This window comes from Primulina tabacum, chromosome 6 (assembly GCF_025594145.1).
Source record: "Primulina tabacum isolate GXHZ01 chromosome 6, ASM2559414v2, whole genome shotgun sequence".
NCBI lineage: Eukaryota > Viridiplantae > Streptophyta > Magnoliopsida > Lamiales > Gesneriaceae > Primulina > Primulina tabacum.
In genome coordinates, this window is record NC_134555.1 from 2,303,434 (window position 1) to 2,316,731 (window position 13,298).

Below are 13,298 nucleotides of genomic sequence, written 5' to 3' on the forward strand. Positions count from 1 at the left end.
TGCATACTGTCTCTGGACTATCAACTTAATACTGCGGGTCATCCATGACCCGGATCCTTATGGGAGTATCACCATTCATAGATTTGAAATTCATCAATCCAAATACAATCTTAACAATCTTTTGTATTTTATATCTAAAGGAACCCTAAACGATTAGTCTTGCATATACAATTCGACCTATGTTATTCTTATTTCAATTTATATAGCTCACACTTCATTTGATGTTTAAAATTAATTATTAAAGTGGAATTTATGTAACACAAACTAGATGTAATTAAAATCACCCATATAATTATTATCTAACATGTTTAGTTTAAGATAATTGATTTACTAATTAATTAATTAATTAATTATATATATATATATATTTAATGAGATATTACTATTTTTAACACAGACATGCTCTTTATGCGATTTCTAAGTATATTTTAAAATAGATAAAAATTCCCTTTATTATTTTATCAAGATTAACAACCCCTGAACATTCCAAAAAAATTCAAATGCGTGGATCGTGCCAAATAAATTAAATAAATATATAAAATATTTTTTGAGAATATATAAAATATATATATTAGGAATATCTTATTTTAATATTTTCGAGGATGACGTCATAAAATTTCTTAACTTTATGCATATGAAAGCCGAAGAAGAAATATTCACAGGTCTCCTGCCTCTGACAGCGTCTTCCTTTTTTCTTTTCCAAAAACAGATAATTAAACAAATCGTCAGGGGCAATCCTGTAAATTCAACGATGAGATCATCGTGCTTTCAAGAACCGGAGAAATGAGTTCTGTAAAAAGTTGTTCACTTTGATTAACTTCAATTCTGTCTCTCTCTCTTTTCTCTGCGATTTGTATTCAGAGTAACTAATTCACTGTAAATTAACGGCAGATAGATCCAGATACATTGGATCCATGTATACATATAGGACAATGTCCGCATTTCAGCGAAGACCCATCTTCATTTGAAGCCGATTTAAGCGCCTCTTTTCTGCAACATCTTCTACTTTTTTCATTATATAGACATGTCTTCCAAATCCAAGTAAGTCTTCTCTTGTTTTTATGTGATGTTATATGTGTGGATCTGACTTGGGTCTGTTTCTTTTTCAGTTTATCTAGTCTAATTAGCTTCAGGTGTTGTGGCGATGCATTGTCGTATTGTATTTATCCTGTTTCTTGAATTTGATGACCAGAGTTTTTGGAGTGTCCATTGAAAATGATGATCAATCTTTTTTTTATTTAGTTTAGTCTATTGGGACTGGTTATGTCGTGTTGATTCATCCAGCAATGTCCTGGATCATCACCTTTTGTGGATTGCGATTTCCTTGCCGCTTTTTCCTCATTGCTTTGTCATACACTTCACCTGATTTCTTTACGTCATCAGTTAATATCTTTGCCAAAATTCTTTCTCTGGGTTCGCTTGGTTCCAGTGCCTTGTTACAGATGCATTTGTAGATTTGGCAGCGAAGAATGACATGATTATTGAGATGGTTTTATCCTTGTACAGATCTACGTTATCTGAAACTCCAAACAGTAAGGTATCACTAGCTTCCCCTCCGATCAGCAGGTCAACAAGCAAAGGAGTGGCTAAATCTGATGCCGATTCGGCGTCTCCTCTACAGAGTGCTCGCCTTTCAGTTGATCGTTCTCCAAGATCTATTACATCAAAGCCTCCAATAGAACGGCGGTCTACCAAGCTTGGTGTTGGTGTTGGTGTTAATCCCCCTGATGTAAGTTTTAGTAGCTTATTATTTAGTTATTTGTTTGAAAATAACATTGTTGCTAGTTATAAGTGAATTACATCAACATAAATCATTTGCAGAGGTAAGGCATGGTGTGTTCTTATCTTATGCTAATTTTTCACATTCAGAAGAAGACAAGTAGGTTGTCGAAGCCATCAGAACTTCAATCAGAATTAAGCCTAGCTCAGGAGGATCTTAAGAAGGCCAAGGAGACTATAGGTTTACTCGAGAAAGAGAAGGAAATTTTTTTAGACGACTTGAAAGAATCCCACAAATTGGCCGATGAAGCGAATGAGAAGCTTAGGGAAGCTTTTTTGGCTCAAAAGAGAGCGGAAGAAAATTCTGAGATTGAAAAGTTTCGAGCACTTGAGATGGAGCAGGCAGGTATTGAAGCGGCTCAGAAGAAGGAAGATGAATGGCAGGAAGTGCTTGAAGCTATTAGAAATCGGCATGCCTTGGATGTGGCTGCCCTTCTATTTGCATCTGAAGAACTACATAAAGTGAAGAAAGAACTTGATATGGCAGGTGATGCAAAAAACAAGGCACTTGCGCGTGCTGAAGATGCAACAAAAATAGCAGAGATTCACGCAGATAAAGTCGAAGCTCTTTCAGCCGAGTTGGTCCACTTGAAATCTTTGCTCGACTCAAAGCCCAAAATGGAGGACAACGAGAATGATAAATTCGTGACAGAATTGAGTCTGGAGGTGGATTCTCTGAGACAAGAACTCAAGAAGATGAAAATCTTTGAGGAGAAATTGGAAGAGAGGGAGGCTGCCTTAGAGCATCTTAGTGTTGATCTGGAGGCTGCAAAAATGGCTGAATCTTATGCGCATAATTTGGTGGAGGAGTTGCACTACAGAGTCGAGGAATTATCTGCTCAGGCGGAGCAAGCAAAGAGATTGGAGATATCTGCCTCGGAATCTCTGGAATTTGTCATGAAACAACTTGAAGTAAGTAATGATTCTCTGCAAGATTCTCATACTGAAATCTCTTCACTTAGAGAGAAGGTGGGCTTATTGGAGTTCTCTATTAGAAGGCAGAAACTGGATCTTGAGGAATCAGAACGTCGGCTTGAACTGGTTAAAGAAGAAGCTTCGGTGATGATAAAGAAGGTTGAATCTATACAATTTGAGCTTGAATCTTTAAGAGAAGAGAAAATCCAGGCCTTGAGCAATGAGAAACTGGCAGCTGATAGTGTCCAGACTCTATTGGAAGAAAAGCATGAGCTGATTAATGAGTTGGAGAATTCCAGAGACGAAGATGAGAAAACCAAGAAGGCATTGGAAAGTTTAGCATCGGCTTTACATGAAGTTTCTGCAGAAGCTAGATATGCCAAAGAAAAACTGTTGTCTGTTGAAGTCGAGCGGGAAAACTATGGAACTGAAATAGAACATCTAAAGATGGCCCTTAAAGCAACAAATGAGAAGTGTGAAAGCATGCTAAATGATGCAAAACAAGAGATTGATATTCTAAAAAATGTGATCGAAAAGTCCAAGAGTGATCACAAGAAATTAACTGCTGAGTGGGAGCAGAAGGAGCTTCATTTGACGAACAGTGTGAAGAAATCTGTAGAAGACAACTCTTCAATGAAAGGTGAAATAAACAGGCTAGTTAATTTGGTAAAAATGGCTGAGGTAGAAGCTTGTGCGGTAAAGGAGGAAGAAGAGCGTTGGAAAGATACTTTCAAGGAAGCTGAATCCGAGATAATTTCCCTGAAGGATGTCCTTGGTCAGACGAAGGATGAGAGCATGAGATTGAAAGAGGTTTTGATGGACAGGGAAAATGAAATACAGAATATTCTGCAGAGGAACGAGGAACTACGAAATAGAGAAGCTGCTTCAGTGATAAAGGCTGAGGAGTTATCTAAGTTACTTGAAGAAGCTTTGGCCAAGGAGAAAATTTCGGAAAATGGTGAGCTGACAGACAGTGAAAAAGATTATGACATGCTTCCGAAAGTAGTGGAATTTTTTGAACAAAATGGCACAGGAAATCTGAAGAAGCCAAATAAGAATTCAAATGACGAAGCTTCTGTCACAGAGAATTTGAACGGGAAACACATGGAGGATGACATGTCTGAAGAAGTCGATATTAAGATGTGGGAAAGCTGCAAGATTGATGAAAAAGACCTTTCTCCCGAGGGAGAAACGGAACTTGAAGCCTTTGAGGATGAACCAGACTCAAAAGCTGATGGGTATGATAAAGTCAATGGTCTATCCTCTTTATCAGAAAACCTTGACAATGGCGGAAGCTCGCCATCAAAGCAGCAGAACCAAAAGAAGAAGAAGCCGTTGTTTCAAAAGTTTGGAGGTCTACTGAAGAAGAGGAGCCCTTCCAGCCACAAGTAGCATACCAGCCAACCATGGCTGGATTCTACATCACCACCGGAATGTATAATCTAATTTTTATTTCCATTTTTACCATATCTTGTGCAGAGGTGTTCTAAATATGAGAAAGGTGTGAAGATTGCTTCATTATAGAAAAATTGTTTTGGCACAAACAGTGAATGCATGTGAGATTATTTTGTAACCTTGGGTTGTCGTGCCATTTCTTTAAATTTTAGTTTAATATATGATTTCCAACAAAATTACAGAAGTATATTCGATTACTTCTTTTTACATGTTTTCATAAACATATTGTCGTGCCATTATATTGATTTAGAACTTTGCTGTGCGTTCTGTGGGTGACAACTGTTGCACAAGCAGGTTTCATAGAAGTTTTTCCCCTTTTTGATTGATGGATCAAATATCGAGTAAATTTATACTTGATATCGTTTATTTTTAAGGTTTAGGATCGTGTTGGGACAAGTTAGATTAAAAAATATGACAGTCGAAGCCATTTGACTAAGTATGGTAGTGTCACAAATGTGAGAGAGACTCCAAGAAATATATATAACAAATTTCTTTCTTTTTTCATGAAAATTTGAACACTTGCCAGGGGCGTAACCTAGGCCCATTTTTATCTGTAAAAATTAAATTTTATTTTTATGATTCAAATTGAGTCCCAATAAAATTCTTATACACGTAATCACCGTTCCGACCAGATTCGTAAGAAATAATATTTATTATTTTCACTTTGAATCGATGTCACGAAATTTATTTAAGAATCAAGATTCAAGAAAGCCCTGGAGCAAGGAAACTCGAGTCGGAAGAAATAGAAAGACTTGGAGAGCTGCAGGGAGAAACAAGAATGATCTGGGTTGCGCTGATATGCGGCATAATTCTTTTCCTTTTGCTGAAGCCCTTCTTTTATGAAGAGGATAGTCTCTTGTATCTCGACACTTCCAACGCCAATGCCCTCTTCTCCGTCGCCAAAAGGTTCACCTTTTATTTCCTTCTGTTTTCTATTTTCTATTTCGTGGAAACTACCCTTTATGATATCTGTTTTCCATAGGTTGGAAAAGCTGTATCGTGGAAGCAGAGTCTACCTTGGGCTCCAAATTCCAGACCCTGATTCCGCTTCTCGTCAGAATATTGATCTTGTTCTTGTCACGGATGAGTAATCGACCTTTCTTTTTTATCCTTTCCCCCCCTTAAAATGTTTTTTTAATATCTTGTTTCTTCTATTGCTATGTTGAGAAAATCTATTTTAACTTTCGCTGCTTGTAGTTTTTATTCGATTTTTGAAAAGTGCTGAAAATTTGAAGGGTTGATGATTAACAGTCACGTTTTTATGGGTTCTGTGTTGCTTTGCTTGTAATGATCTGCAGAGAGGCGGTGGTGATTTCTGTAAAGAATGTATCGGGATTTATCTCCGTGGATAAGGATGGCAATTGGGTTTGCACCACTGGTAAACACCATAAAGCCGAGCTTATTCCAAACCCTGTAAGTCACTTCTTGTGTCTAATTAAGAAATACTTAGTAGAATTCATTTAGTAGCAGAACCCTTTTACTAGTAGTGAATCCAGAGTGAAACTTCCAGTTTTTTAAGATCAATAAAGCGAAATTCATTTTATCCACCTCCTTGACCTCACATCCTGCCTTTCAGTGCTTTAAATATTTTTTCCCTGTGGTTTGATCAAAATTTTCTCACATGACAGCTATAACAAGGTTTTACCGTAACTACATTTTATACATCAAATATTATTTATGCTTTCACAAAAAGAAGTTTGCTTCAGCTGAGTTATCTAAACTAACCATTAGGATATATTTGGTGTGGAGGCGATTTGATTTAATGGAGTTTTTCTCTCTTCTGTCCCTTTTAAGTCATGAATCTGTCAAGTGGTTAAAACTGGTAAAGATGTCATGGATGTTCATGGCATGTTCTACCAATTAAGATGAAGCAATCAGAGTATCTTCGTGATACTTCTTACATTTGTGGAAAAACTTGCATCTTGAAGGAGTTTCTTTTAAAGTAATTATTATGCCTAAAAGACATGAATACTTTTGTGATGCTATAATCACATTTGATATTATCAAGATTATAATAGCTATGCGTGTTAAGTTATGCTTTGATGTAATTGTAGTGATTTTCTCCAAATGTTATGTCTCATAGATGTTTTTTAATCTACATGATGTGGTTATTATGAAATCAAATGATAAGAATGTTGGATAATTGAACATAACTGGTCCTTATGGGAAGCTCTCTTCTTACCATTCAAATTTAAATTGGTTTTCTCGTATTAATATTTTTTTTTCAAAAAATATATATGCTGCTATCTTTTGATGCCCATTTACTCTTCTTTTATGATTTATCTTTGAGACCTTATATTGATGTCTTATGTTAATGCAACTTAGGTAGCTGAGAGCAAACGATTAGTTTCTATCTTAGAAGAATATCTTGAACAAAGGGGAGTTGCTCTTCCTGAAGATTATCTATGTTTTAAAGTCATTTGCCCAAATCCAAATTTCCGGTAAGGATTCTATCTTTTCCTCCTTTTGTTGTGTTTGCAGTATAAGAGTCAATGTTTTTAGTTTGTTCTCCTCTGCCTCCTTCACGTAGACTGGAGTTGGATTATTCTTGGATGTTTGATATGATGTATCCATGTGGTGTGTTTCCGTTCATATTTATGCAATATCACTGTGAAAAGATTGTCTGAGTGCTCTGCACCCTTGTTATATTGTATATATTTATATGCAAACTTTTGGAATAGTTGGTTGAGGCAAAGCTTCAGTGCATAGATATTAGGCACCATTTTAATCTTATAGACATATTTATTCAATTCTTATGAACTTCTCTCAGCCGACGTCAATGCTTATGAACTTCACTCAGCCGACGTCAATGCTTATGAACTTCACTCAGCCGACGTCAATGCAGTAATTAATTATTGAGAATGCCTAGATGATCCTAGTTTCACAGTCAAGAGTATTTTATAGGAACTTGAGTTTGCGACTATTTATTGAGCCGTATTATTCCATTGGAATGCTCCTGCACGTTACTGATAATACACATGGAAAGGCCTGGTGAAAATGACTTCGGGCTTTGCATGTTTTTAGCTATGCCAAAGCAGTAGGTCTAAGTGAAACTGTTTCTACTTATTCTTTCAACTCTATAAATTTATCCTTGGTTATTATTGACCATTTTCCTTTATTTCCCATGTTTACCAATCTTTATATTCTTCTTGCAGTTCCATCCATTCAGACAGTTTTCCTCCCGAGATTATTACTTATGATCAGTGGACACAACTCAAACCCGAGCAAAAAGATGTGAGCTCTGGATGGCTAAAAGGTGCATTTTTGAGAGGAAAGAAGAAAAATCAAGAGTCGTTTAGTGAGAAGATTAACTCGGTGCTCAGCACTGCTCCGGTTTTGGATAGGTCCGTGGCAGTATGATATGTGTTATATATTACCATTTAAGATTGATATTACTTCCTAATTATCGACCAGAATGTAAGATGAGGAAGAAGCATTTGCTGGTTCCAGGAAAATGCTAGTGGCTAACCAATTAGTCAGTGCCAAAGATCGTGTTCATATCATGGAGCCTTTAAAAAAAAATCAAGGATCATGTCGAGTTTAGTTGTGCACCTTCACTTCTAAATATCCTGAAAGAAAATTCTAGTTAATTTATTAGAGTTTATTGAGTTCAAAGATAAAGATCACCTGAAGAATGATCTAGAATGGGAGCTATAATAATTTAAGCACGAGGAATGCTTTTGTGCTATGCTACTGTGTTTGCAATTGCATATTTCTAACACTTTCCTCGATATTCTATGGTTATTGTTCATTCTGGATTAAATCTAACTCTAGTCTACCTGTTTTTATTTCTGTGTGAACATTTTAATTTGTTAAATTCACTATGTCTAGTTGTGTTTTGCTATAATTGATTGTAAAAGTCACTCCAATGAAATTCAGATTAGAGCTTAAAGGGAACAAATATATTCTTGGTGAGTTTCTTGAATTCAAAGGAAAACGAGATGATATTCATGCATTGAGAGAGATCAAGAGATCTAAAGTCAGTCACCTTACTGTCCAGAAGATAAGCATGTTCGGTTTTGGTAAGAAATGAATGATTCAAGTACTTTATTGCGAAAGTGATCTTATGGCATGCTTGTGGTTTAACAAATTCACTTTGCAACTGATGCAGCCCATTCAACTCTCCAACTTTTGTATGCACCTCGTGATTATCATAGCGATGGACCTTCTTCGTCGTCACAGTGGAAAGAATTAACTGTCAGTTCAAGCATAGAAGTTGTATTTCAACCCCAGAACTCCACTAAAGTGCGCAAGTATAAGTTGTCTAAAGTTACTTCCATGTCACTCAGTGCCTGACTATAATAAGTAAACAGTTTTAAACTACAATCACTGTGTATAATACTCTTACCTTGATATCCATGCTAGATAGAAATGGGAGAGTTGATGATATTGCCAGTTGCCACATTGTTCATGTGGTGAGAGGATCTATTTAATATGTATTTCGTTTTCTTCAATGGATAGAATTTGGATAATTTTAAAAAATTATTCATGTGATCGTCCCAGTTTTGTCCCTGGATGAAGTTGCTTGCTAATGGCATCCAGTTTTTTCATGAGAATTATTTAGTATAAAATTCGTTTTCTAAACTTCCATACCATAAATTTCGCCTGACATATGTATAATAGTGATTTAGCAATTTGTCAATGTATTTGTATGTATTATGTATTTAACTCACAAATCTTTATCTTTGAGACGTGTCAGCCATACCGATATTCAAAATAAAAATTAATATTCTTAGCATAAAAAATAATATTTTTTCATGAATGATCCAAATAAGAGATGCGTCTCACAAATACGATCCGTGAGATCGTCTTACACAAGTTTTTGTGTTATATCAAATGCTTATTTAACACCTAGTGCGCTAATCATTATATATAATCTAAAACTAATATATCCTACTAATTTTTTTTATCTATAATTTAAATTTTTAAATAATCATATATAAAATAAAACTATTATATTATATATTGTTCGCATTATTTATAACAAATATAAAATTCAGTTAGATATATCTACATGGTCAAGATATATTATGAAAAAATTAGATGATGTTTAATTAATAATTTAATTTTATAACACTAAATTGATTTGCAGATTTAATCGGTTACATATAAAATTATAATTATAATTATAATTATTATAATAACATAATAGAAAAGTAAAGAGAATCTCTGGTCAGAGGGAGAGAGTCGTGTCAGTTCTCAGACGAACGCAAAGCTCTGTTTCGGCTCTTGCGTTGCATCTATCCGGTACTATTTCGAATGCCGTATGATCGCTACTCCGTGTTCCTTTCCTGATTTACTGCTCAATTTTTTAAGCTTTTGTTTTGAATTTGTTTGATTGCCTGATCTCTTGCCTAGCGGCTTCTTAATTTACCCGTCAACTGTGTCTTTTACGTTGTTTGACATACGTTGATTTGTAGTTTGGTATCTAGTTTTTTGTGGGGATCTTTTTTTTTTAGATATATGCGATTAGTGTCTTTTGCAGAAATTATATCGATTATTTAAGCCTTGGTTGTATTCAACTTGCGAAAAGACTTTAGTTTTACATTTGCGGTGACCATTATGAGCTAGTGCGGCGGCTTCAGGGTCTTTATCTGTTTAATTTGAGATATTGAATTTGTCATTGCATGATCTTTTTAGGGTTTTCGCTCTGATTTTCCATTAACTTTTTTTAAAACAGGTTTTCTACTTTTGTAGTATAAAGGTTGAAAGCATTCAGTTCTTCGTTGGTTTTTACTGAAAACATGAGCGACAATTTGATGGATAAAGTCAATGCCTTTGGCGAGCGCTTGAAGATTGGAGGCAGCGACTTGGGGCTGAAGCTTAGTGCTGGTGTGAGCACCGTGGGTTCCAAGATGAAGGAACTTTTCCAAGGCTCAAACCAGGCAGACAAGCTTGTAGAGGAAGCCACAGCTGAAACTTTGGAAGGGCCTGATTGGGCTACAAATCTTGAACTCTGTGACATGATCAACCACGACAGGATTAACAGTATTGAATTGATACGTGGAATAAAGAAAAGAATCACGTTAAAGATCCCGATGATTCGGTATTTGGCTCTGGTTTTGCTTGAAACTATTGTGAAGAATTGCGAGAAAGCCTTCTCTGAGGTTGCGGCTGAGAGGGTTCTGGATGAGATAGTGAAGCTGATTGACGACCCTCAGACTGTGGTTAATAACAGGAACAAGGCCCTTATGCTGATTGAGTCATGGGGGGAATCCTCAAATGAGCTTCGCTACTTGCCTGTTTATGAAGAGACGTACAAGGTAACACCGAAGTTGGAATGGGAGCGAGCGATGGAAAAATCCCTCCCCCATTTTTTTATGTGTAAATTTTTTGGTACTCATATAAATAATATTTGTATTTGTTTTCTGTTTGTCAATTATCACAACCTTTTAACAGTTTCCTTAATGATTGATGCATGATGTAATTATTCATGCATGCAAGTACAATAAGACAACTTAACCAAGTCATCTGATCCCTTTTATATCATTCATGGATTGGATGAATAATTGTTGCTGGAAGTTTTCTCATTTATTGTGTATGTACCACTTTTCTTTATGAAACCATGCTTAGTTACCTTGTTTATGTCAGCTACTATTCAGATGACACTGTTACTGGAATTTATCTCTTGAAAATATGTTTTGATGTATTAGACCATACTTCTTCCCATTTCAGAGTTTGAAATCAAGAGGAATACGTTTCCCTGGTCGCGATGATGAGAGCCTGGCTCCTATATTTACTCCTCCAAGATCTGTATCGGCTTCAGAATCAAATGCTGCTCTGTCACAACAACATGATGTTATCCCTGCACGAAGCTTTTCAGCTGAGCAAACAAAGGAAGCCTTCGATGTAGCTAGGAATAGTATAGAGCTGCTAGGCACTGTCTTATCATCTTCACCACAACAAGATGCTCTGCAGGTTTGCATTGGTTTTTTAAAGTCCAATTTAACATGTGAAGTTATCTTGGGTGTATTAAAGCTCATTTTCTTATTTTTTACTGCCCTTCTTCTCATCAATTCAAACTAATTTTAATTTTTGAGAATGCGGTCCGAACTCGTTTCTTTGATAAGTTCTCTACATTCACCATTCAACCGCGGGAAAAATTGGTGAAATCCATCCTTGCTTGTTCTGTTACCTTACTATTAATTTAGAAAAAAAAATCATATTGAATGCCATCAGAATCGAGATTCTAAATCATCAGGCTTCTTCTGAAGTTTGTGGATCTTAATTTTTGTCGTGTTATATATGAGTAATAGTTGCCTTTTGCCATTGATGAAAGGAACAGTTTGTTGACCTTATTCAGTAAGATCTCTCTTACCATAAATAAGAATTATATTTGTGAAAATTAGAGAGGTTTATTTAGTGCATCCAAGTAAAAATGTCAATGTCAGGTCCAAGAAAGAGGTTTACATTCTTCCTTACCAAAGTTTTTGTTTTCCGTCATTTTTGACCTAGGAAGTAATTGCGTTTATATTTCAGGCTCTTTTCATGTTTGTGAAATTTTAAGGTTTTTAGTTGCAATCCAGCGTCTCTGCTGTTCTTTTCATGCCGGAATGCACTACCATGGAATTTGTCAAATTTGAGGGGGGACGTTGGGCTTGTGAGATAGAAGAGTAAATAGTGTGCAAACTGATTGAGGCGCCGAACGTTTCCGATGATTGGCCGAATAATTTCATATTTTCCACTAGACACTTTCTTTCTCTTCGTTCTTTATTATTTTTTGGAGAAATATTGGGATTGCTCAAAAAGTCGTTTTATTTTATTTTTCCAACAATTTTAGTTTTCCAATGCTGCCTTAGTTTGAAGGCTCACTTTGGTTTTCCTCGTGCTTTAAATTTGTTGCAGGATGATTTGACCATAACACTTTTACACCAGTGTCGTGAGTCACAATACACTGTTCAGAGCATAATAGAGTCGTCCGGGGATAATGAGGCCCTCCTTTTTGAAGCACTGAACGTTAATGACGAGATTCAAAAAGTTCTATCCAAGTATGAGGACATGAAAAAACCTTTGGTGGTTCCACAGGAGCCCGAACCTGCTATGATACCTGTTGCTGTAGAGCCTGACGACTCACCCCGTGTGGGAGGCGGCAAAGAAGAATCCTTGGTCCGAAAATCATCCGGGATACGGTCTGGAAGCCATGGAGGAGCGAACAACGATGAAATGATGAATGATCTGGATGAGATGATATTTGGTAAGAAATCCGGTGGCACATCGGAAACAGAGCATGATATAAAGAGAAAGCAGACGCCGAAAGATGATTTGATTACCTTTTGAGTACTATGCTTCATGTACTTATATTCACCCCCGGACTGTCTCCATGTCTGGACTCAAATATACTCGAGAAAAATGAACGCAATTGCGTTGTTCCTATCATTTTGAAATTTGGATACTGGTACATTCATGCTCGTGGCAGATATATATGTTTTTTTTAATGTATTCACATTAATAGACCTGCATTGGATTGAATATAACAGTACTTACCTGTTGTTTGATGGGTATACGGTAATCGGCGCTTTGTTCGTTGAATGGGGGAGGCAGTATTCATTGTCGGAGATTTGATGCAATTATATTTGATTGAGGTTTTATATTTTAGTTTATTATGGTCGAGGACGTGCAACGCATTATTATTATTTGTGTATGTATAATAATTTGGTCTTTTCTTAGTTGTTTGTGACATGCCAAGTTGTCATGTGGAATGCGGTGATGGCCCCTTCCTTGCAATTGCAACCCACGCATCACCCACTTATGTCCCATTTCAATTTTTTTCCTTATTTCCCATTTCTCAGCTGGCATTGATAAGAAATTTAAGCATGAAAACCAAATATTTTTCATTGAAATAATAGTTTTGTCGATATGGTTAGGTTAGATATTCGTCTTTCAATGTGTACTGAATAATCAATCGGACTAAAACAATAATATACAAATTGTAGTAAAATGTAGTGATCCCATACAAATGGGATTTTTAGTAAAACTAATGACGTTGTTTTTTGACTAGATCGTATCCAAGTAATAAGGAAAAGAAGATGGTGGAGATATTGAGTAAATCTTGTCCGAAAATATTACTGTGTATAAAAATTTGAGCTTATTCGGTGAATTTTTCATTCCCAGCCTGTCAACTACGTTACGGACGCGCATTCAGCCATATG

General features: G+C 36.0%; 3 protein-coding genes across 6 annotated transcripts; all 3 read left to right on the plus strand.

Annotated features, from left to right (window-relative positions):
• The first annotated feature begins 697 nt into the window (after positions 1-697).
• On the plus strand, positions 698-4,340 carry LOC142548636 (WEB family protein At3g02930, chloroplastic-like). Of its 2 annotated transcripts, none has more exons than XM_075657080.1 (3): positions 698-1,041; positions 1,507-1,729; positions 1,873-4,340. In XM_075657080.1, exons 1-3 carry the CDS (start codon positions 1,025-1,027, stop codon positions 4,084-4,086), a joined length of 2,454 nt encoding a protein of 817 aa, XP_075513195.1. In that variant the 5' UTR covers positions 698-1,024; the 3' UTR covers positions 4,087-4,340. The 2 variants fall into 2 exon arrangements, with proteins under 2 accessions (XP_075513195.1, XP_075513194.1); XM_075657079.1 differs by having other exon boundaries at positions 700-1,041; positions 1,870-4,338.
• Positions 4,341-4,723: 383 nt separating this feature from the next.
• On the plus strand, positions 4,724-8,645 carry LOC142548637 (uncharacterized). The gene is made up of 7 exons (XM_075657081.1): positions 4,724-5,055; positions 5,132-5,236; positions 5,448-5,562; positions 6,475-6,590; positions 7,305-7,493; positions 8,029-8,171; positions 8,261-8,645. The coding sequence occupies exons 1-7, from the start codon at positions 4,928-4,930 to the stop codon at positions 8,443-8,445; spliced, it is 981 nt and encodes a 326-aa protein (XP_075513196.1). The 5' UTR covers positions 4,724-4,927; the 3' UTR covers positions 8,446-8,645.
• A 629-nt stretch (positions 8,646-9,274) lies between these two features.
• On the plus strand, positions 9,275-12,658 carry LOC142548638 (TOM1-like protein 1). Of its 3 annotated transcripts, none has more exons than XM_075657082.1 (4): positions 9,275-9,396; positions 9,847-10,412; positions 10,825-11,067; positions 11,995-12,658. In XM_075657082.1, the coding sequence occupies exons 2-4, from the start codon at positions 9,894-9,896 to the stop codon at positions 12,424-12,426; spliced, it is 1,194 nt and encodes a 397-aa protein (XP_075513197.1). In that variant the 5' UTR covers positions 9,275-9,396; positions 9,847-9,893; the 3' UTR covers positions 12,427-12,658. The 3 variants fall into 3 exon arrangements, with proteins under 3 accessions (XP_075513197.1, XP_075513198.1, XP_075513200.1); XM_075657083.1 differs by having other exon boundaries at positions 9,276-9,396; positions 9,830-10,412; XM_075657085.1 differs by having other exon boundaries at positions 9,300-9,413.
• Positions 12,659-13,298: the final 640 nt, after the last annotated feature.

Excerpts from the sequence above, each read along its gene's own strand:
- LOC142548636 (XM_075657079.1), top strand. Across the intron at positions 1,730-1,869 it reads TTGGTGTTAATCCCCCTGAT|AAGAAGACAAGTAGGTTGTC; the intron begins GTAAGTTTTAGT and ends TTTCACATTCAG.
- LOC142548637 (XM_075657081.1), top strand. The coding sequence starts at position 4,928 with ATGATCTGGGTTGCGCTGATATGCGGCATAATTCTTTTCCTTTTGCTG. Across the intron at positions 5,056-5,131 it reads CTCTTCTCCGTCGCCAAAAG|GTTGGAAAAGCTGTATCGTG; the intron begins GTTCACCTTTTA and ends TGTTTTCCATAG. Across the intron at positions 8,172-8,260 it reads GATAAGCATGTTCGGTTTTG|CCCATTCAACTCTCCAACTT; the intron begins GTAAGAAATGAA and ends CAACTGATGCAG.
- LOC142548638 (XM_075657082.1), top strand. The coding sequence starts at position 9,894 with ATGAGCGACAATTTGATGGATAAAGTCAATGCCTTTGGCGAGCGCTTG. Across the intron at positions 10,413-10,824 it reads TTTATGAAGAGACGTACAAG|AGTTTGAAATCAAGAGGAAT; the intron begins GTAACACCGAAG and ends TTCCCATTTCAG. Across the intron at positions 11,068-11,994 it reads CACAACAAGATGCTCTGCAG|GATGATTTGACCATAACACT; the intron begins GTTTGCATTGGT and ends AATTTGTTGCAG.